This window comes from Amblyomma mixtum, chromosome 3 (genome assembly GCF_055824585.1).
Source record: "Amblyomma mixtum isolate Tamu chromosome 3, ASM5582458v1, whole genome shotgun sequence".
Taxonomy (NCBI): domain Eukaryota; kingdom Metazoa; phylum Arthropoda; class Arachnida; order Ixodida; family Ixodidae; genus Amblyomma; species Amblyomma mixtum.
Window position 1 is genome coordinate 96,669,987 of NC_143014.1, and position 27,118 is coordinate 96,697,104.

Genomic DNA, 27,118 nt, shown 5'->3' on the forward strand with positions numbered 1-27,118 from the left:
GGTTATCTTATCATGGTTCAAGCTGAGACCTGTGGTGCTTTGTGTTGTCTTTGTATTTTTCGGGCCAAGACAGATATTCAGAGGGGGGGGGGGGGGGGGGGGGTGCTATGTGAAAAACCGAAAATGGCTATGGGTTGGGGGTTTGATTGACTAATCACAGGGGGCTCCTGGATGGCGAGTGAAATTTTCTTTCGATGCAGAACGGAGCGATCAGGCCAGCGACACGGGCACGATTAGGAGTGCAGAGCTGCGTTAATTGTTGATGAGATCCGTTACGTTATTTAAGTTTGTATCCCTTGTATCCCTTCTAGGTCGAGCGCCCTGCAGATGAAGCTCCAAGTGAATACCGTCGTGTTGTCTGGTGTCCTTATGTGCCAGATGATGGGTCAAGGGGTGGCAACAGTGCAGAGGACGACAACTCAAAGTGTTTGGTAGCAACAAATCTTGAAGAGGTGCGACACTGTTCTGGCTCTTTTGAGGGCCTTGCTTGCCTACAATTCTTTTGCAGCATTGATTTCCAGCATTGCTTTTCAGATTAGATAGCGAAGTGACTTCAGAATAGGGTGGGAATTTTTTGTCCAGTAATAAATAATGCTTCAGCAACCGTGTGCCAAGAACACTATACAACCTCACAAGTACTGTATTTACCCAATTCCAACGCGCACCTTTTTTCGGGGAAAATACGTCTCAAAATCGCATGCGCGTTGGATTCGAGTGCAAACCGAAACTGCCCCATAGCTGCCCATCGTCATCGCCATTATACGATGTGGGAGCTCACTAACTGCTGGAAACATGGGAGCACGTTTGCTCGTCGTTTTCTGCGTCGCAGGAGCCGTTTTCAACCGGTGTGGCGCTTGTCATTGGTCGCGTGCTCAGCGACCACGGACCGCGTTCACGACGACGGTATCCCGTGCACTGCCGCGGGCGGACGCCTCATCACTGCCGTTGCACGATCAAGATACGCGGATCGAAGAATGTGTTGATGAAACAACGGTTGTCGGAAACGTGTCATTTCGGCGGTAAAGTTCCAAAAACGATGAGACTCCTTTCTGTTTTGCGGCCGACTCTCTGACAGAGATTACATCGTCCGCAGGCGGGGCACGCCGCGCCGCTGAGGAGGTCGTGCATCATGCCGATCTCACAGATAACAGCGCTCCCGCCCGTTTTTACAGTCGAAGATCTTTATCTTTCGCTCAGACGCACTGACGAAGTCATGGATGCTCCGCAAGAAGCATCGCCGTTGCCGCAGTTAACGCCTAGCAGCAGACGAACCTCCCGTAACCGGAGCTCTCCGCTTGCGCTTGGGGCGTCTTCCTTTATACTGATGCTTTGTCAGGAAATTGCGTGAGCGAAAATCTCGTTTCTCAGTCACATCCATAGCGGAGATAGGAGAAAAACCCGGGCAGAAGCGTTGGTTCACGTCTCGGTGGCGGCAGAACGAAGAAAGAGCGTCTGCGCCCGACCGTGCGGTGGAATGCTCGTAGCCAATGGAACGGCTCCGATCGTACCACGTGATTTGAAGGGCCAGTCGCGACGCTCGACTCGGGCGGGAAACGATCTTTTTTTTTCGTATTTTTATCAAGAATGCGCCGCTGCCGAAGTGGCTTCTCGTAGACCATGTCGTAGACGATGGGTAGGCCTACTTCCCCGCGAATATTCAAGAGCGGGCGACGCCGTGGAGCGAAATGCCGCGTTCCCGAAATTCGGTCAAATTCGCACTTTCGCGAGCCACCGCGAGTGCTTTAATAGTATTTTTTACTAACTTCCCATTGATTATTGGCTTTGATTTTTTTACACATAAAAGAAGAGGCTTGGGGGAATACAAAACGCAAGAAAATACAAAATCGACTTTATCGAAAAAAATCGCGGTTTTTTCACCCGCATCTCCCCTTAAAATATAAAAACGGTTGCAAATTATTTTCATTCGTGGAAGTCACATGCACGTTAGAAGCGGGGCTTGTAGTTTTTTTTTTTCATTACCAATATCGGGCGCGCGTTAGAATCGGGGCTTGAAAATTTTTTTTTTTTTCGGTGCCGTAAATTGGGTGCGCGTTGGAATCGGGGGCGCGTTGGAATTGGGTAAATACGGTATACAGTTTACGTATAGGGAGAAACATTGGAATCAGGCAGGGTTTCAAGTTTATATTTGAAAGAGAAAGACTAGAAAAGGTGCAAATTTTTTTTATTTAAAGCTGCACTAAAGAGTATTGTGAGCTCGTCTTTTTAGCATGGGAACTCGAGCTGCTAGAAACCTCAAATTATTGTCCTGTGCGGCAAATTTTTTTATTAAATCTCCCGTCCTTTTCTTTTTAACTCACCCCTGAAAAGAGGAGGAGTCTGCCAACGTGTGCAGTACCTTTCGGGCAGCTGCGTTGCATGGTGGCTTCCCGCTCTGCCATCGACAGAGTGATACGTAGCGATTGGAGAAAGCTAACAGTCCATGTGCATTTTTATTTCCGTGGGCCCAATTTGCGGCTATGTAGTCTGCGACTGAAATCATTTAACGGAAACCCGAAAAATAAAAAAGTGAAAGTGGAGCCACCACACGACTGGCTGAAAGGAACTCTCGCATTAGTTGACTCCTCCTCTTTTCGGAGGTGATTTTAAAAAGAAAAGGCGGGAGCCGGGACGTTTAATTCGATTTAATAGGGAAATCGGCTGCGCAGGACATTCATCCGAGTTTTCATAGATTGCTCGGAGAGTGTAGATAGAGTTCCCGTGGTAAAAAGACTGCTTCAGGTTTTACTTTAGTGCACCTTTAAGGGGAGACGCGGGTCTTGAAATGATCAAACAATGGGAAAATTTGTTTTGCAAAAATGGCATATTCGGGACCTATAAAATCATAGTTCCTGCTTAAAAAGTTTCAAGACCTAATTTGACTTCCACTTACCAAGAGATTATATATTTCGTGCCTAAGACTAAAAGTAAATAAAGGTAAATTCTGTGTTAAAATTAAGAGATGTCAAGAATTTTCTTTAAATGCAGTTTTCTTGTAAGACTTTAAAGGGACCATGAAAAGAATTAAAAGCCGCTTGTAAATGTTAGAAGTCATGCTCAGAAGCACTGACACCAAGTATGAGTCTTCGGAACTGAGCCGGCAATTTATTATGGCTTTTTAAAAATCGCGTTTTTTAAAATTCGCGGGCCATTTGGTGTCTTCGTAGGGAGTGATTTTGAAACCAAAACCGGGAAAACAGACGTCACTAATCCCATGACGTCGGTAGGCCACCGCACGCTGTCATTCGCTCAAGCCGCGGCAGCTACGACGTCACGGGCACACTTCCGGTAGCGGTGAAAATCGTCTGCTCGAGGCGCCGCGCGACCCCCTCGGGCAAGCGCGGGCCAGGGCATTGCCTTCACGCATATGTTTTCAATTTACCTCTGCCGCCTCTTTCTGCCGGGAATTTGGGAGCAAAGAAAGCGCCGAGACCGGAGAGACGCTGCCGACGCACGCTGCTCCTCGGGAGTGCGACAACCGGAAGTCGTAAACCGAACGTCAGCGAATGACGTATTCTTGGGCGGAGCCCAGTCCCGGAGCTGTTTTCTTTATTTTTTCTTGGTGCTCCGCGTGTATGAGTTGAGGGGGGAGAGGAGGAGCGTGATTTTTAATCGTCTATATCTTCGTTGTTATTCATGCTAGCTCGAAAATTCTTTCGCTGGGGTGACGAGTGATGGATTGCCTATCTTTACCTAATCTCAATTAATTTGTTTCATAGTCCCTTTAAAGGAAATTGAGTACGGAAACCAAAGGGAAAAATAAAAGTATGTGAAATCACCTAGCAAATGTTCACAGTAAATTGCTGTTGCAATTACCGCAGCAGCATGTTTGGCTGGGAGTGTGGGGGAGGCAGAAGCATGCCCCCTGTTCTTGCATGCTCTCTTTCTTTCTTCACGGGTGCCATTGCATTAAGGAATAGACTCTTCATCTGGTTTCGTCGGTGCACTCCACCCTCTTAGCTCCTGCTGCATGTTTTCTGTTAGCAGTGTTATCAGGCGAGCAACTGAACGGTTGCGATGGGCGTGCACTACTTGTCCCCTGCCTTTTGCTGCGTCTTATTATTTTGTACCACATTTGGACATAAACTGTTGTAGTGCCACTTGGTGTAACACTGCAAAAGTGAATGCCGCAGGGACTGTTGTCTTTACCACGGAAAGGCACTGGAGCATGGCACATTGTGTCAACTGTTTGCTCATTGCGATCGTACATGTTCCTGTCAGGAGTTAGTGTTTTATCGCAGTCAAACTTCCTTTTGTGTGATTTGTCCAAGTTTCAAGGAATACAGCACTAGTTTGTTATATCAAGATCAGCCGTGGCAACATCTTCACAATACATATGCTTCTACTGGGGTGACTTCGGGGCATTGATAAGTTTTTAACATTTGAAAGAAATTTTTTTTTAATTTTGTACATGGAGGTTTGTCGCATCTCAGTTTAATTGTATTTGGCTATCTCCATTGCTGCCACAAAGCATATGTATTGAATATTGCTTGAAAGATATTATTCGTGAGTGCCATTCAGTTTGACCTGCTTTTGACTGTCCTGGGAGACATGAATGGCAGAGGCTTGCAAGCTGAAGTGAAGCTATGGTTGGTCTGTGCCCAGTAATGTCTAAGCATGGTATTTGGAATCATGTACTTCTCTGAGTTCTAGACCTGTATTACAGTGGTATGTTTTTTGGGTGGTGCAGCAGAATGGTTTCCTTCAACTAAATGTATTTCATTTGCAGGCAGAAGTATGGAATGTTGGCCGCGTTGTAGCTGAATATGGAATGAGGACATTGACTGTGCCCGAAGTCCGTACAGGGCTTCAGAGGATTATTGAGCACACAAGGGCAAGTTTTCTGCATTTTTTCTATCGCAATCATTGAAGGTTTTGTCTTAAACAATACAATTTCGAAGGTGGAATGTATTTGCATGGAAGCAAAATTTGTTTGGGGAAAACCTGGGCAATGTTCATCCCCTTTTCGATTGAAAACTTTAGGATGAAAACTGAGCGACAACGGTGGTTTTTAGCAGTTCCTAGAGGGCTTTAATTTGTGCACACCATTGGTAGAGCTGGAAGCAGAACTGCTCCATAATGGTGAAGGTCTCCGCGGCTGCTTTAGTGTGCAACAGGGTAGTGCTTGAGCTTCTTCGCATGCGACGAGCATGGAATTTCGGCATGCGAAAAGAACTGAAGTGCCACACGGATGGAAGCTAGGGAAAGTCGCATTGGCGCCGGAGTGGTATGGCGCCCTCGAAAAACAAAAGGAAAAAAATCAGCAACAACGCAATTATTGTTCTAAACAGTGTGCAGCTATGAGCTCGGCTGACTGGCTCACTGATATATGTGGCCGATAGCCTCTTTGTTGGGTGGCGGCGGAGCCCTGAAAGCAAAACTGTGGATATGGGTAGCGGGAGCTCACGGCGCAGGAAAAAGTTGACGATCGTGATGGTGATGATGACGATGACCCGTGGCCTGGGGTGCCATCCGTGCGCAACACCTGGAAGCTCCAGTGTGCATACGTGGTCTCCGCGATCAACTGCCCTTGCAGCCGGAGCTGATAGTGGAGGCCGCGGCGCGTGCATTTCAAATTCTATCCCTGCCTTGGGCCGTACAAAGTTTGGGTGCGGCCCTTACGCGGATCTTTTTTTTTAGATATTTCCTCCAGGAAAACAGGATGCGGCCCTTACATGCGTTTATACGGCATTTTTCATTCTTTTTGTTTGGCCCAACATACTGAATGTCAGGGGTGCCAGCATAGGCCTCCACCACCCTGTTTGCAGGTGCTGGTACGCAAGCAGTCATGATCTGAGCTGCACAGGTTATCCATTGCCATAGCTATCACTGATTACTGTTACCTGTGTGGGGACTTTTCCATGCTCCGACCCCTTGGGTTTGTATCGTGCTTTCTCTGTAGTTACTTTTAAGGCTGTGTCACACTGCAGGAACAGAAGTCACATCAACCAAATACATTCACTAGCGAACCGTCAACAAGGTGCTTAACCAACTCATTCCCTTATTGTCACACTGCAAAAACGCCAGAGAAACAAGACAGGTTGCTGCAGTGTTGCCTCGGTATGGCAGCTTTTGGGACCCAGAACTGGAATCGAACAGCGTTCATAGATGCCATTTAGCCATTTCTCCGTCCGGGCAAATTTCCCGGCGACAACACACCTGCCAAAGCATGCACTTTGTGGTGATTGACTGCTCTTGGGCGTTTTGTGCTTGCGAACGTAGTTTGCAAAACGTTTCCTTTCGTCTTGTATTGGTGTGGGTGCGCCAGTTTCCATGAGCTCGCTGCGCAGGCGCTGGCACCATCTATTAAAAGGCGCTCTTCGCTCCGGCAGACGTGAAAGGTGCGCTATTGGCCACACAATTGCTTCTTTGTGTGTGCGCCGGTTGCCCCAAGCGGAAGCCTGACCTTGGCTGAGCTTGAAGGTGAAATTGACTGAACTAGCCGTTCTCTGGGTTTGTATGTTAGGAATAGAGCTTTCACTCTAATAAGACAGCATAAGAACCAACAGAAGTACTCAGTGTACCTTTTCAGCTTCAAGAGGCGCACGGCACAACAAACTCCGTGATCGCTGATCAGCACACTACGGCCGGTCAAGTTTCATTTTTGTCACCTCCTAGCGGTATGTAATGAAACAAACAAAAAAAAAACAACCTTAAACCACAGAGATGCTGTTATAGTAGTAAATTAGATGGTGCAGCTTGTCCAAGAGTGCTGACTTGAATTTTTTGGCAGCAGATCCAAACATGGGTCATATATGACCAATGGCCTATGACGTGGTAGTGAAAGAGTGAATGGTCTTCGATAGGGCAGAAAGCGTGCCGAGTTGCTTATGCATTGTGGAACAGCAGCGCAAAATAAGGAATGCACAGTAGACACAGAAAGTAGACGCAGGTATCGTGCATTTCATTTTGCTTGTTCAGTCTTTTGCGCTGGTCTTCCACATTCTTCATGCTTTTTACTAACTTCATTCTTCAGTTTTGCCTTGTGTCGTATTTTTGGCATGATAAGAATTGTTCTATCCACCGTTTTTTCTTTTTATTGGTGCGAAGATGTAAATCCCCCTCTGCTACAACTGTAACCTGTAGTTAGCACTACTGTCAATAAACAAAATTAGGTGTGGGGTCATGCTTTATGCTGTCATGCTTAGTTTTTCTACATTTCTAAACAGGTGATGCCATATTTTCTGTACAGCTGCAGTACTCAAGGCGAGGTTTTCAAACCTGCGCTCGCAGTTCCAGTGCAGAAATTGGCCTAAAGGTTTTTTTTAAATGAGCTAGTATCCATGCGTATCAAGTGGCAGTACCCTGCCACATTTTCCAGGGCTGTTTCATGCATCAAGTTTTTGAAAGCACCTTGCTCAGGCGCCCTTCGCAGCCAGTCCATCATCCATTTGGGGCTTGTTTCTTCTGTGGTGGCAGCTTGTCGTCACCACATCACCACATCTTCCATGAGCGATTACTGTGCGTGAGCGCATGAGCAGCGGCAGAGAACCGGCGGAGGAGCACTGTTAAACTTATTTTCTGGTCTGTCTAGGAGTTTCCGAACAGCTGACGCACTTGTGTCCAACACGTGCTGGCAGGCGACAGTGACAGAATTGCCATGCCAACAAAAACAGTCTTGCCGGACATGTCGGCCGACTATTTCCTCAGTGTTACTCAGCCTTAATGGCTGCGGCAGTAAAACTTCTTTTTATGCATGAAATGTAACCAAACTTAATGCATATGGGTAACTTTGTATGCTGATTTCAGAACTGCATTTTATTTTATGCTAGCTGGTGTAGTTGTTTAGTAGTTACAATTAGCATTCTCGTGAAGTCATCTGTGGGGTGCTAAATAATTAAGGAAAAAGTGCAATTTTTTTTTTATGTCTGCGTGTTCACCAAGCCGTTTTGTGCAATAAAGCTACTAGTCCTTTGCTTTAGATGCCCAGTACGTTTTTTACAAAAAGTTTTTAAAAAGTTGCACGTGTACAAAAAAATCGAGAGCTTTATTGCACTTCATGCGCATAAAACAATCATTCTACTGTCATTCGTTGAGAAATGCCAAAGAGATGAGCAATAACAGTCACTGTTATTGCACTTCATGCGCATAAAACAATCATTCTACTGTCATTCGTTGAGAAATGCCAAAGAGATGAGCAATAACAGTCACTGAAAAACTGAGAAAAAAAGTTTAATTCCTTGTTTGCCTTGTTTATCGTCTCATATGCTTTCGGTTTTCGTCGAGGAATTGTGTCATTGCAGCCAATGGCTGCTCTGATCTTCATGGTGATGCTAAAGTAGTGGTGCTCCATTTGTGAATGCGCTGAGACTGTCATTGGTCGTAGGCGAATACAACATTTAACGATGTATGCTAATGACTTATACATCATTACAAGGAAGAAAACTCTCATCAAAATATTTTACTCCATTTCATACACAGCATGCAACGCTGCCAAAGCTAACGCGCCTATTCGCGGAGGGTAAAGGAGTATAGACAATTTTGGTGGAGTGTGTTCTTCTCCATAATGATGCGGAAGACGCTACTATGCATGAAACCCCATGCGGTATTCGCCTATGACTGCTAAATAATATATGAATCGAATTTTTCTCTCATTCTGTTTGTTTCGGTTTCAACAGCCGAATGATGGCTGTGCCATCAAAGTGTGGTTGTACGTCGCGTGAGGCACGGAAAAACGACAATATAATCGCTGCTTTGTTTTAGTTTGCTACAGTGCTGAAGCCAGCCTTTCTCAAGAGCTGGAATGACAATGTATGCACAAACAACCATTATATTTTTTTTTCATGCCTCATGTGACCTATAACTACACTTTGGCATCACAGTCATAGTTCAGATGTTGAAACCGAAACAGCACGAGAGAGAAATTCGATTATAAATTATTTAGCAGTTGTAGGAGAATACCACGTGGTAATCCACATATAATAATGTCTTGCGCATCATTACAAACAAGAAAATACGCACCCAAAAGTTAGGTGTCTATACTCCTTTAAGTTCGCACCCAGAAAGTAGGTCGCCCTACTACCGAAGTGAATACAAGCATATTTCGTTGTGACAGAAGTGGCATGAATGGCAATCTCCTGGACTTTGTTTCACCTCTTGCCACACTTTCGTCATCTAGCTCATCGAGACTTGAAAAAAGTAAGAATGACTTAGGCATCCTATGTGGCTGGTAGGGTGAATCGCTCTACTCCATCTGAGCTTAAAAATGTCTCCCACACTCAGTGAAAATTATACCCAGAGGGTCCGAGTAACCGAGCGCCTTACAGGTTCGACTGTAATTTTCAGTGCCACCGCTTCGTTTTATACTGCTCTTTGTATTCGTCCAAACAGTCCCGAGGCTTCGAGGAGGACGAATGATAGGTGGTGGAGTAATATGGTTTCGCAGATGCACTGCTTCTGCAGCCTCCGCAGCCTTACCTGCTATGTATGAAATAGTAGAGGTGTCTATATTCCATTAACGCTGTTGCGTTAATATATGCCTTGGTGTCATCCAGTGTTGTATTCCTTTCTTCCCACAGAGCATGACCAGTCATGGTCGGCTTATGCTTTGTGACATATACGGTTCCGGGGTGGGGTTGGTAGTTTGAACTTTGAGCCACGAATAAGTGTGGCAGGCCTGTTTATCCCCTATTATAACCCAACACATGACTTGGCTTTTCCACAGTTTAAGCTAGCCGTAGCAAACTTTCATTTTCATCCTTGTGCGGTAGCTGGTCCTCTGGCATTGAATTCTGACCAGCATTACTGCACAGCTGCAGTTCATGCATGTCTTCTATTCTTCTATTATTGCTATAGTTTTTGCGTTATCGTGGATAGCATGCTTCTTGAACACAAAAATATTGGCTGGAATATGGAGGGTATTCCACTTAGACGGCATCATTCTGTGCTTCATCGTTATTGTGCACCAACTAACGACAATTTTCCATATTGTGAGTTGTTCTACCGCCGCTCAGTTTTTTTTTTTTTAGAGAAACCTGGATTTTTGTTGTTTTCAGGGGTTTACTCTCGGAATTCGTAGTTTTGTGCAATTACTTCAATAGATATTTTTTTGAGGGCCTATGTCTGTTAGTAACAGCTGCCTTAATTACTTTTCACTTATTTTTGACATAAGGGTTGGTTGTAAGGCATGTTAGGTGGTTTTCTACATTTGCGAGTTTTAGATTTCTTAGTGTACAGAAAACTTCTTTGGCAAAAATGTCAATAATTTGAATCGCGATAATTCAGACTGCTAGGGAAGGTCCTGGGTAACGCCCATGGGAGTTTAGTGAATGAGACTCTCGTTTGTTTGGATGAAAATAGGCTCGTGCTGGTTAATTCGGATGGGCTCTTGACTGGGAGCCATGTTGAGGAATGGTCGTTGCAGCTAATTACTGCCAAGCTATACTTCCTTATGCTTCGCTTCCATAGTGCAACAGTGTTGTCCGTGGACTTTTGTAGTTTTGCGCATTTTCTGATGCTGACTGGTGCAGAAGGGGTTCTTTGGCTTTCTTTTAAAAAAGTCGCTGGCATGCATTTTCTCGCTTCCCTCCCCCTGGTTCTTTCAGTTTGATGAGACTGGTCTGGGCTCTGGGTTTTATTTTTGGTTGTTTTTTTGACAGCCTACTTTATTCGATGTACGCCGAAGCTATGCGCTTGTCACGCATTCTGTGCTGTGGAGCCTTCTCACACTTGATAACGCCGTTTCTGAGGTTTCACTGCTGCTGTGTCACACCGTGAAGTAAGCCATGGAGGCCTTTACCATTTCAGAGGTATTCTGGTTCAACGTTCCCGAATACGTGCACATGGTAAAGCATTTGACGAAACTGCTAAAAACTGTCGATGCTGCATGGGTTTCATCTCAAAAGTAGATGATAGCTGCCCAGGTTTTCACCAGACAAGTTTGCTATAGTGCGGGCGATTTTTGGTAATTTTTTGGGCCCACTCCTCAATTTGAACCTTTGGATAAATTCTGACGTTTTTCCTGGTACCTTGAAGTTCGCCTTTTTCACATAGCCATTCTGCGCATGCGCACCTCTCGTCCTCCACCTCCACTGGTTGAAATCAAACCGTGAGCGACAGGCGTATGCTACAGATGATAGCAGTTGTCGAGCACACACTTACCACTTTGCACACACATTGAGCGCCTCGTGGAACTGGATTGTGCCTGCATCTCTCACGTGTGTTTGTTTTCAACCGTTAGCAGACAAATTTTTGCCACTCCCCAGAGGGCGCCACGTCTTATGAAAAAAGCAGAATAACGAGGTTTTACTGAATTGGAGCCATGCCTAAAGGCTTGTTGAACAGTATTCAATTGGGTTGACAGTTTTTAGCAGGTGGCTGTGCCTAACTTTTTTTTTCCCCGGCATTTCGTAGATACTGTAAATTCTGACTCTGGTTCATTTTTACAGCACGTGATAGGGGCTTTACCTCTGGTTATTGGCTGAGGAAAGTATTTGGGTGTGAAAGAATGATGAAGTTTAAAATTTTTATGTATTTTGTTATAGCTTAGCATTCTTTTATTTGTTTTTTACTTTTATAGCCGATCATTGATGCAGCCTTTGCACCAGATGGCACTGCACTTGCCACTGCTGGAGCTGATGGACAGGTTCGGTTCTTCCAAGTGTACATGCAGGATCCTGACGCAATACCCAGGTTTGTGGAAATCTGTTTTTTTTTTTATGCAAACATTTTGCATGTGAGGGCAGATTTCTTGGATTACATTTTTTGAGAGTGTATGGAGAGCAGCACTTACTTAGGATTGGAACCTGTGCTTGTAGAGATGGGGTTTTCAGCTGTGGATCTGTCTGCCTAGGTGTCTTCATCAGTGGTGTCCTCACAATGAAAAACCTGTGACTTGCCTGTTCTTTTTGGACAACATGAAGGCCTGCAATCCAGAGTAAGTTTTAGTTCACCTCTCAAGTCTACTGTAAGTGGCACTAGACTATTTTGACATAAACTAACACCTTTTGTTGTAAAGAATTTATATTAACTTGCTCTGTGATAGAAATGCAACAATCTTCATTGACGTCCTGCCATCTCTTTACAACTCTATTTTGCAGGACACAGTTCTGGAAGTATGCTCTTACTGGTGCAGACCACAACACTGAACTGAAGTTATGGAGCTGCGAAACTTGGGCTTGCTTGCAGACTATAAGGTGGGCATAGCTCTAATTTCAAGCTTGGGGTAAGGTTGTGGCCAAAGGACCGGTGGATACAACAGATTAGTGTGAACCATTGGTGTGTCTAGTGAATTACCAACAGCTGAATCAGTCACTTTGCTAAAATTGTAATCATGGAATGTTCTCGGCATACTGCAGCTTCATTGAGAGGTGCTGCAAAACTTGTGTACACATGATGAATCAGCTGAAGATAGCTTATCATATGTACCGAATGTGATGAGTTTCTTTTTTCTCGCTTCAACGGTTTTGGAATGTGTCTTGCATTTTATTTTGAACCATGGTACAAATATAGTGTTCGCTTTTTTTTCCTTGCTGCTCCACAAGATATCTATGGCCACCTTTACCACCAGACTCACGAGCTAGTAGGAGATGCCAACCTTCCGGTAACCTTGGGGCTGCAGGGCGCTCATGCAACCCCAAGCAGAGTGTGGCTATGACCATAGAAGAAGGTGGCACAGTTCAGTGTAGTAAGGAAAGTAAAGAAGGGCAAATGGGCACAGGACTCGACATACGAAACTTATAGCAGTGGTGGCACGGTGACTACTATATGCTATGCTATATGCTATGAGAAGCTGGGGTTGGGGATTGTACTCATTGCTCGAATGTTGTCTCGGTGTAATGATGAAAATTGGTTTGTTTTTGAGGTAAAGGAGATGGTGCAGTAATTGTCTCATATCTTGTTGGACACCTGAACTGCGCCGTAAGAGAAGGGGGAAGGTGGGAGTGAAAAAATGATAGAAAGAGGTGACGTGGTAGAGGGCTCCAGAATAATTTTGACCACCTGGGGATCTTTAACGAGTACTGATATCACAGAGCACTCTGGCGCCTTTTGGTTTTCGCCTCCATAGAAATGTGGTCGCGTTGGCTGGGTTCGAACCCAGGAACTCCGGCTTAGTAGTCGAGCGCTCTAACCACTGAGCCACCGTGGCGGGCAACATTACTTCGGTATTTTTGCATGCTTCAGTATTTTTACGTGGAGTCTGCTGTCAGTGTGAAGTGAAGCCTCATTGAGGTAATGAAGAGAGTCAGTGCCGAAGTCACAAATGCACCTTACCTTGACGCTCTGCCTCTGCTCTCTGGAGTCTCACGCAAGGGACGGTTGAAATTCAAGAACACCGCGAGAATGAGCTCCTTGAGAAACCATCCTCCAATCCTGTCCCACGTGGAAGTGTGAGTGGCTTATGGGGACAAGGTTAAGTCAAAAAGTTGGCAGTTAAACACCATTTCACTGCGTATTTTGTCACCTTCAGAAAGAATCTCGGCATTTACGCCTTAGTAAGACATCTTCTGTGAGCTACATGACCAAATGTGCGATGAAAAACAGACGGAAATGCTTGCACATCTAGCGACATTTGCTGGCGTTGACATCGCATTTACTAGTGCATTTGCGAATGGTGCAAAAAAACTGCCATTGGGAATTGGTGTGAAATTTGTCTTTACAGTAGAGGCGAGTGGTGAAAAGTCGCCTGCTTCAAGCAGGAGCGAGCTTATGTCGCTTCACCTGACCCACAGAAACTGCATTCATGTATGGCTTTCAATGTGATTCCACACCTAAACCACTGTTTTGTCTTTCGGAGTCACTGCGTATTCATGGAGTGTCCAGCATAAACACTATATTGCTGGTCCCGGCTCCATTGGTGCTACTTTGCGGAATTTTTAATGGGCGATAAATACATTTTTCCGCTTAACCGCGGCTAACACAGTTCAAAACTACTGGGACCCCACCCCGTTATCGTGCATGCTACTCAGCGAATGCTGACCACGGTGGGCCTTGCTCTGAGGGAAACAAGAGAACGACACCCTCACTGACACAAAGAGGCATTTATTGCTACAGCATCATTAACGTCAGCTAGCTACGAAATACTCTAAGGAATCGAGGTTGTTCGGCTCTCAGCACGGTTACGGGCGAACGTTCGTCCCCGCTAGGGCAAGGGAGAAACTCCGAGGCTGGAGGGGACAAGCTCGCGACCTGGAGAGAAGAGAGCTCTCCGTGCACGTGCGCAGCAATCACACACCGTCTATGTCGCTGCAACGCAGGTCCCCTCTCTTGCTGGTTGAGGTAACGAACTAGGGAAGTCTCATTGCAGGGAAGCAAACCAAAGGGGTTAGAAACTGTAGTTTCTAATGTAAATTTGACCAGGTAGTTTGTACTGGCGGGCTGCGCCAGCCCAGTTAATTAAAAAATCTGGGAGGCTGTACAGGAATGTATTTTGCCCACGGTGTCTAATGGGAGCCAAACCTGAACCCGAAACCGTAGCTGAACCCGTATTTTCGCCCGAATCGGAACTGAACTGAACCCATTTGTTGTTTGAATCTTGGAACTGAACTTGAACTGGAACAATTTAGAGGAACCATTCTGAGCTGGTTCGAAAGGCAGTTCAGCGCGAGTTTTGGCACACCTCATATTTAAAAATGTTTTTTTTTTAGGCACAATAATAGGTCCGTGAAAGACATGAGAGCGCAAAACGGCAACACGGACGAGTAAGGGAGCAGGACGAGTGCTGCTAAGTATGGCGCCGATGTGGTATTTTCAGCGCCGCGAAAACTCGCCCGGAATGTGTTCACGCATTGGAGAAAAAAATTAAAGAGTTCACCATCAGACACCTAATGCCACATGTTGGCTGCAAGAAAGGAGCAGTTTGAGTTCCCGCTTACATGCGGCAAGGTGTACGTGTAGAAGCGTGTGTAGCCTGCAAGCCTCGACTATCTGATTGCAAAGTGTTATTGAAAAGCCGAGATAGGACAGAACGTGAGCGAGGTGATAGTTGCATTAGTGACATGTCAGTTGTTCTTCGCCACAGTGAAATGGTGTTTCTTGATGCATATTTGTGAGAGGTGGTTGTCTGCTATTAAAGGTGCACTGAAGACGAATCTGAACTTGTCTTTTTGCCGCGGGAACTCGATCTACACGTTCCGAGCTTCCTTAGAAACTTCGATTTATTGCCCTGTGTGGCCGATTTCCGTAATTAAATTGAATTAACGTCCGGCTCCCGCCTTTTTTTTAATTCTCCCGCGTACGGTGGGCGGAGTCGACAAACGCGTGGAGTGCCTTTCACCCAGTCCCGTGGCGGCTTGCCGCTCTGCCATCGGCGGAGTAATACGTAGTATTCCGTAGTAGCAAATAGTCCGCGCGTATTTTTATTTCGGCGGGCTTATTTTGCGGCTATATTATCTGCGAATGAAACTATTTATTCATGGAAACCTAAAAAACAAAATAAAGCGAAAGCAAAGTCTCCACGGAGCTCGCTGAAAGGCACTTCAAGCGTTGCTCGAGTCCGTTCACCTTACGCGGAGAATTCAAAAAATAAAGGCGGGAGCCGGACGTTAATTCGATTTAATTAGGGAAATCGGCCACACAGGGCAATAAGTCGCAGTTTATAAGAATGCTAGAAATGTGTAGATAGAGTTCCCGCAGCAAAAAGACAAGTTCAGAATCCTCTTTAGTGCACCTTTAAGAGTATGAATAAGGGCAAAGGCTATATAAACGTTGTTCCTTGAATAAATCCTGTTGAAAGTGCAGCGCTCGTCCTGTTCCCTTACTCGTCCGTGTTGCCGTTTTGCGCTCATGTCTTTCACGAATACGCACCAACAAGCCCAGCTTTAAGTACTTCTTAATAATAGGTCCTACACCACAAGTTTAGCCATCGAGAGCTGCGCTAGAGAATCTGAAAATAGGCTGCAATCTATACATAACTACAGTCAAATCCACTTATAACAATACTGAAGTGCCATGGAAATACCATTGTTATAACCAATAATTGTTATAACAGGGTTGTGCCGAAAATACCATAGAACACATGCAAAAGCTGACGGTGCCGCAACTGACCATTGTTATATCCGATATATTGTTATATCCGATATATTGTTATAACCGGTATTGTTATAAGTGGGTTTGACTGTATAATGAGGGTGAAGTGTGCCAAAACGAACTACACAATTCCATAATGCAGATTGGTTACTGCTGAAATGCTTTACACCTGACTGATGAGAAACCTTGAGTTTATTAGTCTCCTTTTTTTCTCCAACCTGCTGAAAATTTCCTACCGAGTTGTTAAAGCACCGCATGCTATAGGTGCAACGACCAAGCATCGCTGCAGGACGTTTACTTTCGAAGGCATTCATTGTCTTAGGCAGGAGCCACAAAGTGAAGGCTGAATTAATCGCCACAGTTTTTTATGGCAACCGGCAACTGTTTGTTTCAGGATGTTTCAGGCAACGGAAATGAGCACAGAATTATTGGTGCTCTCTGGGCAGTAGTGCAGGCAGTAAAACAACAACAAAAAAATGAGCACTAGTTTTTCTTGCATGACTCATCACTATATCAGCAAAGCTGTTGGGTTGCGGCATGTAGTTTACCTCACAACCATTTTTCGGGCCTGTACTTTTAGCGTTCTTTCTATGAACTGACTCAACATCATTTTCGCACCGTGTGTCTAGTAATGAACCTGAGCAAGGTGCCACATCTTCCATGTTTATTTTCACATTTGGTGCTCCGTGAATTGTCGCTTCGTCTTCCTTGACTTTCCATAGTCTCGAGAAGGATGGCCATACAATGTTGGAACATAGAACGCATGTCCGTAGTGCCAATCCTCCTTCGCACGCTATCTTTAAAGAGGCACACTCTGGATTGCCCGGCCGGGTGGATGTCGATACATGTGATGCTTAACAGCTAGTATACACTTCAGAAAATCGGTGAGCTGACCCGAAAGACGCGGGTTCGATCCCAGCCGCGGCGGCTGAATTTCTTTGGAGGAGAAATTATAGAGGCCCGTGTACTGTGCGATGTCAGTGCACGTTAAAGAACCCCAGGTGGTCGAAATTTCCGGAGCCCTCCACTACGGCGTCTCTCATAGCCTTAGTCGCTTTGGGACGTTAAACCCCATAAAACAAACAAACAAACAGAAAATCGGTGACAATTTTTCATCTACATGGGTGAGCTTCACTTCCCAGAGGCATGGTGGGGCTTAAAAACCATAGTAGCCACCTTTGAGCCTACTGGAAAAGCCACTACTGAAGTTCTGAAGCAGCTCACAGAACTACTGTAACATTAGCATAGTTAGACATGGTTTAGCTTCGATTAAACTTTATTGCATATCAGTGGTTTGGGGACTTCCTTTATTAAAGTGAAGAGTGTCTTGTGATCCGTGAAGTAGCTTGCCACTGTTTGAATTTGGTTCACCTTCAGGTCACAAGCCGGCAGGCACAAACTAGCCTTCAGTCTTGTTGAAGTCTCTAAAGAGAAGTATTGGGCGAATGTGTCCGGCTCTCTCTTCTGCCAGTCCAATAATTTTCGTTTTTAGTTTACATACAGACTTCTCAAAGAAATAAAAACAGAATCTACATATTTGATTAGAGAATTCACCCGCATTCAGAAATTTTTTGGTCCTGAACCTGTTTGAATCGGTTCGAGCCGGAACGGAATGCCGTTCCGGAGCCGGTCCCAGAAGTGTGAAACCAAGCCCCACAAAAAATTCTGGTTTGGCACTGATTTCGCCACATACCCAATGAAGTGATGGCCCTTTGTAGCTGTGAGACAGTGTGGCAGGGTGATGCCGATACTTGATAAGTGAAGCACCCAAGCCGCAGTGCTCTGAGCATAAGAATCTGTCAGTGCGCTATGGCTCATGGACTGCGAAAGCATGGGCCCACAGAGCTGGACACGTGCTTTTTTTGCAGCACAGTTGGGGACACCTGCTTCAATGTCTCGTGCTCTCGGCACTTTGTCAAGGCTGTGTTTAGCGAAGGGGCTGGCATGGAAGCACTCCCCATCCCTGCCAGCCTCGGTGCTTGTCCCTCAGTGCGACCATTCTTGCTCCGTCCCTGTGGCAAGTTGACTATGTGCCACACCGGTCTGCACCGTTCCTATTTGCGGTTTGCCATCGTTAGGGGGTTGGTTACCAGCATAATTTTTAGGCGTAATAGGTTATCAGCGTATAGTGCTGTGCTGCACTAGGATATACAGTAATACAGCAAACCGTCAGCGCTCGTCCTGTTCCCTTACTCGTCCGTGTTGCCATTTTGCACTCTCATGTCTTTCACGAATACGCACCAACAAGCCGAGCTTCAAGTACTTCTTAAACTGTCATGAACTTGTGTTTGTCGTAATACAAGTTGGGTCAAGTTTATCATGCTGCACAGTAAACTCCAGTAACTACTGCCCGGGGCAGGCCACTAGCTATAGAATATTGCCCCGAACGCAGTGTTCTCGATTAGACATCTTGGTTTTACCACATTTTAAACGTCACGATGGGCCCATAAATGCTCACACATTTCAAGAATAGGTGATTTCAGCAGTAGTATCTTCTTAGCACATCAACATTCATTCGAGACCTTAAGTCATGCCAGTTCGTTAAAATTCCGAGTAGAAGTTTTCATGCTGTTTCATTGTTCACTAGAGGGGCAGTCATATTTTCATTTGAAGCATGGTTTCACAAGTATAGAAGACGTTTAGTTTTAGAAACTTTCACCAATTTTTTTGAGGACAGTGCGCTTTCTTGTGGACAGCATAAATTTTTCTTCCAGGTAATACAATCCCAGATGAAACTGTTTTCTGGCTACTGCATTCAAAATTTTGACAAATTCTGGTCTTACAATGCATTCAGCAGCCAATCACACATGCATGTGGAAACATACGAGTTGGCCAAACCCGAGGGCACACGAAATAACCTGGAAGGCAGCCACAGTCGCCCACCACAGTGGCTTCTCTGCAGTGCCTAGGTGCAAAGGGACGAAGCATAAAAAAAAAGCATATCGGCTGGTTATTTCCTCAAGGATGAGGCATGAAGACGAAAAATGCACTAGGTGCATAGTATTAGCAGGCTTGGTCTAGGGAATGCAGCATAAAGTTTCAAGAATGGCTTGAAAGCCAGCTATCAGCGACAGATTCCCCATAGTGCAGTGGTGCAAATGGGCAAAGCATTTGAAAAAAACTAGGGTGATTTCCCAGCTACGTCGCCATCATTGCCAACAGACCAGATGTCTTCCAAAGTTTCTTCCTTGCAGAGAACAGCGCAAATGGGACAGAGTTCTGCTATCACTAGAAAAGGAGCTGTTCAGACCGTGTGCCGGAAAATCGGTTTATTTTTTGTTTTGTTTTTTTATTGCTGCAGGAAAATGTACCATCCAAAGTACTCAACTTTGGGAAATGTAACGTAACTGTTGAATTAGGAATAAAGGCATTTATGTCAGTTTAAAGTTTTAATAATAGTTGCACAAGCTAGTTCTGAAACTTTTGTATGTGCTATCTGCTTTTTTCTTGTCCGCTTGAGGGTTGGATTTTTTTCGAGAAAAACTTTTCTATGTGGCCAGATTTTTTTTTTGCAGATTCTGAGTAAACAGAATGAGTAAAGTCAGGGGAAAAAAGTGAAAAAGATGAAGGGACAGTAATTTGGTGCCAGCATCACTCAGAACTGCAAAAACGTTACGTATTTAAGAGCATGGTAGTCCTTCAAGCATGGCTCTACTTACAGCGCCTTGTCACTGTCTGCACACATAAAACATGTGTCCACTCTCATCTTGGGGTGAAGAGTTATGTTGGTACACACATGACACCTTTGCTGCGTACAGCCGTCTTGGGCAGAGGTCTGGAAACTCGGTGAACCAGGGAATGCCCTGTGAATGTCAGTAATAAATAATCTAAGTACAGTGCCAGTAGAGGTGGAAATTTTTTCAAGTCTAGCCTCTTCAAGAGAGTGGCAGTGAAGGTAAAGGTAAACTTTTCACGCTTTGCAATCATGCTGAGAAACTGAATCTATGCAAGCACGTCACCACAAACTGCGCGACACGCTGTAGATCGAAATGTTTTTTTTTCTTTGCAAGAAGGTAACATAAGCAATTTTATAACACTTCTTGCAAGTCCTTGGAGGTGATAGCACCTCCCAGTGAGCATGCGTCTTCAGTAGGGCATGAAATTTTAAATGCATTGTCGGGACCGTTTCCATGCGCCAAAATGCCGGCAGACAGAAAACTGTCACTGTACATATAGGGCAAAAACCCTCAAAAGGGTTAAAGTTGCTCTTCTTACAAGTTGTGCGGGGTGAAAGCGTTTGAAAGGAAAACACTATCAGTGCATCCGTGGAAAGTTTTGCTCGCTCTGCTATCCTCTGCAAGCCTGTTTCTATGATGCTCAGTTCGTTCATGTGACAAGCACAGCATCGGGGATATCAAACAAGGGGGTGCTGTTGGGGATTGCCACAATGTTAGGCCGTGGAAAGATTTTTAGATATTCGCTGCGATATACAGTAATCCCTCGTTATAACGAAATCGCTTTACTCGAAATATCGCTTTATTCGAAATTTCTTCCGGTCCCGACTCAAACGCATGCATTTTAAGCCGCATTACTCGAAGCGCACGAAGAGCTTGACCCGCTTAGAGCGAAGTGGCGAGCGGAGGCATCGCCGCACTGCTACCGCTGACAAATTAAACTCATGCAGGCATAGAACAGGCCACAAAAGTACCAAACCCACGATCGATGACCTGCCTAGTAACCGGCACCAAGAGAGTGTCGAGTGTCCCCTGCTCAGCGGGGCCAAATTCCATGATGCAGCGCGCGCGAACCGTTAATCTCGGTCGGAAGCGCATTCCTGGTGTTCCCCGTGACAGAATCCACACGAAAAAAATTGGCAGTGGCTTAGCTCCGGTTAAGCCTGATATACAAGCGAAAAGCTGCTTTTATGCTTTGTTTGACGTCATGGCTGTCGCAATTCGCGCACAAGGCACTGGGAGCACCACGGTAGCGGAGTAGATTTTGAGCCAACTCGCTCGCTACCACTTCTGGGTCTTCTTTCTTCCTTCCATGGCAAATGTCTGCCTCTCTTCTACGGCCGCCGCCGCCGCTCACACGTGCGTTCTCGCAACGCCTTGCGAAAGAACCTTCTCTTGGGACCGCGGCGAGACCGCGCAGCAGCGGCAAGGGGTAAACCGGCGGCAAGGAGAAGTGGCGATGGAGCGCGCGCCGCGGCACGCGGCCTCTTTTATGTCCGCCGCCGCCGCTCGGGCGTTATCACAACGCCTTGCGATAACGCTATAAGAACGCGATAAGAACCGCTAGCAACGGCGAAGGGTAAACCGGTGGCGAGGAGGAGAAGGGAGGGGGTGGCAAGGAGGGGGAAGGGCGCGCCGCGGCGGCGCCCACGCGAAGCGCGGTGTTGTCGAGCCTAGTGAAGCTTTTCGCTTCAATTAAGTTTTCCTCGCGCTTTGCGATGCCAGAAAACCGCGGTGTCTTGAATGCGGAAAAGTGGCTGGTCATGCTCGATTCGCGCCATTCGACTAGACAAACGGTCTAAATGCGCGTTAGGGTCACTGAATTTTGTTGTTACGGCGGGAACACATGTGCGAAAAGCGAGCGCGATTCAACGCGGCGCGAGGTTGCGAACAAAACGTTGGTTGCGAACGGCGCCGCGTTGCATCGCGAGGTTGCGAACGGCGCCGCAGCGTCCGATCGCAGCGCGCCGCTTGCGTCCAACCTGCTAGACGTCAACGACGGGCCGCCCGCGGCAAACGCGATGACGGGAAGCGGGAGCCAACGCGAGCGCGGAGAGCGGCAGCGTCATGATGACGTACGACGCGCTCGCTCGCTCGCGTGCGTCGAGACCGGCCGTGGCCTGCCGGCCTGTTGATCAGCCTGGATCCCGTCTGGATCACAAAAATGAGCTAAAGCTTGTTCTTGATATAGATAATAAACTCTGGTATAAGCAATTTGAAAACTGTATCATCTTTGAGGATCGCTGACCAAAACTAAGTTGTTGGTAGAACAAATGAGCTACGAGAAAATTTTGTAGCGAAAGCTACATTGGCCACGAACTTGCGATTTCGCTGTGGCAGTGCTCCGAGGAGGCACATAGACCGACCTTGAGCCGTTGCTTAGCAACCGCCGCGCGGCGTCCGCCAGCTGCAGCGGTTGCTAGGCAACGGCTCAAGGTCATCCGCCAGCTTCCTCGCAGTTGTGGCGCAATTAAATCTCGACTGTTTTAGCTTATTTTGAGCGGTCGCTTATAACGAATTTTTTCGCCGTCCCGCTGACTTCGTTATAACGAGGGATTACTGTATGTAAAACAGTAAAAGTGCGATGCAAATTAAACTGGGCATTATAAGTTATTCACAAAATACTCCTCGAAATTGAACACTGAAACAGTGCAGTCTGTGTGCATATGTAGCCACACCCACAAACAGACAATACACTCAGTAGCATGCGTATCGTGATATTCCGAGTCCTGCTCCTGTTTTATGGCTGAAACAGGGAGGAGCAGCCCAGATGTAGGAAAGCACGTTTGTGACTGTAGTAAGCAGGTGTAATGCTTTTTTTTTTTATCTTGAGAGCTACAGTTTGCAGTAAAGTTAATGCCAGATTCATGGATAGGGTACAAAGTACGAAAAATGTTTTCATATTGTGGTTTAGCGGCACATGACATAACAAGTTATGTGACTAGGGCTGCTTCAATGGTTTCCCCTTTTTTTTTTTTTATAAAATTACTCATTGGTATGTGATATCACTTGCAGGTTCATTGTATCACCAGGTGACAGGGACCTACTGCCTGCATTTAAGGTTGAGATTGACCCCACTGCCTGCTACATTGTTTTATCGGATGTGCACAGAAAGGTACGTGCATTCATTTCCAGGCTTAATTTTTTGAGGGGTGCAATGATTCTACTAGAAAACAGTGCAACTTTTCATTGAATACTTTCATTTCCTGAAATAAATTGTATTGATTTAGGTAAGGGAATTAGTAACTCTTGGCACAGACTCAGAATTTGAGGAACCGTTTTCTACGTAGTTGTGGAGCCAATAGACTTGCACTTCAGTCATGTGGCATTTTTGCCTCAGTCAGCTTCTGTTCGAGTGTCTGTGGAGCTTCACCTGAGGCACTGTCCCCTTAAGGTCAACTTCCCTGCATCCTGTGTTTCCATCTGAGCCAAACATGGTGAAGTGCCTGCTCAGTCTTCTTGTCTACTGAGAACAGCCATACATAGTTGTGTGGCATGTGACAAGCCCCCAATTTCAAACAAGATAATTCTTTTGGGCCGTCTGCCGTCTTCTGTGCCATGTGTTGTGCTCATCTCCCTCATTGTGTCATGGTAACAGAATGCTGTAGTTCGGCACCCCCTCACCCCCCTCTTTTTTTTTTTACATGTGCAGTAAAACCTCATAAATTTGGCCATTGTTAATTTGGAAACCGTGCATGCCCAGGCGTTGGGACAAGCTCACGAGATGTTTCACAAGGCTACGTCCAGCTGATAAGGACACAGCCATGTGCATTGTTCTCGATGCCTGGTAGATGAGATCCTGTACCCCACATGCCAGTGCACCTCGATGCCAGTAGGAAACTGCCATTGAGAATGGTGCAGGCGTACTCCCCTTGACAGTTAAACTAAACTGGAGGGTAGACGCCATTGGAGGAACGCAGTGCAGGGAAGTTGACTTTAGGGGCGAGTGCCCCGGGTTAGTCTCCACAGAAGTTATTACTGTAGTATGACATAAATGTTTAGGAAACGCACACTTCATATGGTGGTGTGGTGCAGAAATGGGGCAGCTCTGCCCACTTCACTATCATAAAAGGTCCCATTCCTGTTTGTGCCACAGTTCTGTCATGGTGTTCAAAAGAAATAAGTGCATGCAGATCTATGTATCATGCTTCGGTGTATGCAGTTGTGCAAACCTGAAGGCATTGTGAAGAAGTGCCACACCATTTCTGTGTTCAAAATTGTGCAGGTGGTGTACGTTGGTCAGCTTCAACTGGACCAGAAGAAGGCAGAGCTGGTTTCTCTGGCACTCTTTCCAGTCATTTTGCCGGTTCTGAACTTTGCAGTGGTTGAGGCAGTGCGGTGTCGGTTTAAGCCATCAACTGACACTGAACATGTGGACCGCCTTGATGCAGGCAAGTGGTGTGCCTAAATTTTCATATGTGACTCCTAGCACCAAGGTTTTCGTGGGCCTAAGTCAGGAAGGTTTCCGGCTGGAGATGAAGCTTTTCAAACAGACGTTTAAAGTGACCATCCCTGAAAACTGTGTGCGTCTGTTCTACGTGATGTCGTTGTACGTGATGTGGGTCCGCAGCAGCACTAGTGAGGACTAGCAGTCAGTGTAGAAAAAACTTTATTAACATAAGCTAGGGTTGCGAATGTGTGTGTGTTTTTTTTTTTCACCTGAGATTTGTGGAAGAGGGGGGGAGGCGCTGGCTTGCTATCGTGTAAATACAGCATTAATCACAGTGCCAAGTTCGGGGTGTGCCTAGTATGTGTGGAAATAAAAAATTATCATTTTTGGAACCAAACTAGAGGTGCACCTATTATACGAGTAAACACGATATGCCCGCGTGTACCAGTCGCTAAACATCAGTCGTGACGGTGGCTCGTCGGGGATGACAGCAACAGTGCTGGCTCCTTGCCGCTAGAACTTTTTTGCCAGATCCGCCATCACTTAAAGCATGCTCCCTCCCACCTTCGATTACGTGCTTACACCACTCTTATTCGACCTAAAATTGAATATGCTCTGGCTATTTGGGACCGTCATCAAGCATACTTAATAAATAACGTCGAATCTTTGCAGAATCACGCAGTTCATTTTATCATCTCTGATTATTCGAGTCATACCAGCATCACAGCCTTGAAGAAACGCGCTGAAACCCATTGGCTGCCACTACCTCTGCTTAAATTTTTTGGTACATTATTAACTTACTAGTGCATTAGGTTTCTCTCTTGTATTTCTGTTATTGATGATTCTCGTTTTAATTTCATGCCATTGTTTGAGAGACATTGTATAACTTGTATTAACGTTACTGTCTGCTGCTCTGTTCATGTTTTTGTTTTTTCCCCTTTACGCTTGAATGTTTAAATTTTGTGTTTTGTATTTTCCTTGCAATGACTCCTATGTTTTTATCTGTGTTGTTGTGGTATCTTGAAGTTGTGCTTTATTTGTTTACTTTTGATTACATGCCTGTACTTCCCCATGTGATACCCTCGAACTGAGGGTCCTTAGGGGTATTTTGTATAAATAATAAATAAGGTAACCATGCGCGTAGTTGACGCCGGTGCGTTATCAAAACGGGATGCTGCCAAAAAGTATGCTCATTGGTTTGGCAGTTTGTGACTCAGGGTCTGAAGGCTAGAAAATCTGGCATTGTACTTGTGGGCATCCTGGAGACTCGCTTTTCAGACCAAACGATCACACAATGTCCCAGAGCTCTCAAGTGTGCATTTATTACACGTGTAGGTTGTGCCGTCATCTTGGTAGAAAAGCGGCAGTCGTGCAGCGTTCGCATGCTTCTCAATTTTCCAGCCTTGCGACCATGCTCCAGGTGGTCGTGCACTTCGTGCCATCGGTGCAGCCGTCCCCTGTGCAAGTTATAATGCAGTGAATGCTGCCCGCCTCATTTTCAGTTTCATATGCGTATAAGAGTCCTTCCAATAAGTTCTGGCTTTAGAATAAATACCTAGAAGGTATTGGCCGTTGCCTTCTGGGAAAAAGGAAAATCTAAAGGTGGCGATTGGATGTTTTAGAACAATAAAAAATGTGTAATCTCACTATCAAACTGCTTCCAAATCGCAGTGTACCACATGTTCTGTTCACTTTCATTAGTTCAAACTTTGGTTAATTCGAACTGCATCTGTGACTTCGAATTAAGCCACGAGGCTTCAAACGGTCGACGCCGCTGCCGACTCAGACTCCGGGCAGTTCTTTTCGACTGGGGGGTTCTAACGCTCTCGCATTAAAAACTAAACCGAAACCAAAGAGATGGTGTTATATAGAAGCAAGCTAGATGGCGTAGCTTGTCCTAGATTGCGACTTCAATTTTTTGGCAGCAAACTTATAACGTCAGTCGTATATAACCGATGGCTTATGGTGCAGTAGCGAAAGAGTTGAAAAGCACCAGTTGCCCCTACAGAATTTGTGTGTTCTCATGGTGAAAAATCTTTTTACAGAGTCCTCAGAAGGAGGGAGTGCAGATGAGGAGCGTATGTCTGCAAAGCTTCAGGAAGGCACGATGGTGCGGCTTTACTGGATGACCACCAAGTGAGTGCCATATCTATGACGTGATGAATTTTAATTGGAGTATGGCCTAGTGTATTAAATATTGGCTGGCTTCTTTTCTTACTTGGGTGTACTATCAGGAATATTCAAGCCGTATAAAGTATTAGAGTTCACAGTTTGAGCTAAGTTCCAGAGGTGCATTTTTGGAGTGTGCAGTACATGATGGGATTGGAAATGCAGGCTCTTCATATTCACTTATACTTGTTTACTTCCGTTATCGAGCAGCAGGCCACATTTCACAGCCCGCTGGCATCATTGTAACTACTGGCTACTGAGGTTCTTCACGTAAATATAAGCTCTTTGATGTCGTTATCGTTGCAGTATTTTTAGCACCTTGAATTTGCTTTATGTGGTATATTAAAATATATTCCTTCGTAGGAGGGGTATATGGACACTCATATCCACTTATAATTGCATAGTTGGTGTATGTTTCAAGGGGTAGCGCTCCTCAAGCGAACCTTTTTTTTTTGTAATGAAGTCGAGGGGCTGAAATTTGCACTCCTCTCATATATGTATGTAACCTTTTTTGTGCGCAACATTTTTCTTGATAATTCTTACGACTAAGCATTTTAAAATAGCCTGGGTAATTCATTCTAGGCTGCAGAATGCTGAAATATAGATAAAATAATTTCATCTCCCTTTTTTTTTCCGACAGAAAAAAAAAGTTTTATTTTCTTTTCTATTTTCTTGATTGTAACTCTGATAAAAACATGGTGATACTAGCTATATAAACAAAATTTGCATAATCTATGCACCCAAAGTAACATCTGTGCAAAATTTTGCGTCGATCCAGCAAGTGAAAGAGAAAAAAATTGTGTACAAACTTTAAGTATAGGCGAAAACGCTAGTTTGAGAAAAATGCAATAGAAAGTTTGTGTCTTAGATGGCAAAATTCTGAAACTTATACCCCTGCCACACAGCAAATTTGGTGTTATTC

General features: G+C 45.4%; 1 protein-coding gene across 4 annotated transcripts in view; it reads left to right on the forward strand.

The window, feature by feature from the left end:
• Ge-1 (Enhancer of mRNA-decapping protein 4 homolog Ge-1) overlaps positions 1-27,118 on the forward strand; it is a 116,083-nt gene that overhangs the window by 23,496 nt on the left and 65,469 nt on the right. For all 4 annotated transcript variants that reach the window (XM_089580249.1, XM_089580250.1, XM_089580252.1 and 1 more), the window contains 8 exons: positions 312-452; positions 4,727-4,831; positions 11,516-11,628; positions 11,789-11,872; positions 12,036-12,131; positions 22,653-22,752; positions 23,863-24,028; positions 26,073-26,163. In XM_089580249.1, coding sequence (XP_089436375.1) covers positions 312-452; positions 4,727-4,831; positions 11,516-11,628; positions 11,789-11,872; positions 12,036-12,131; positions 22,653-22,752; positions 23,863-24,028; positions 26,073-26,163 — 896 coding nt within the window. The remainder of the gene's footprint in view (positions 1-311; positions 453-4,726; positions 4,832-11,515; positions 11,629-11,788; positions 11,873-12,035; positions 12,132-22,652; positions 22,753-23,862; positions 24,029-26,072; positions 26,164-27,118) is intronic.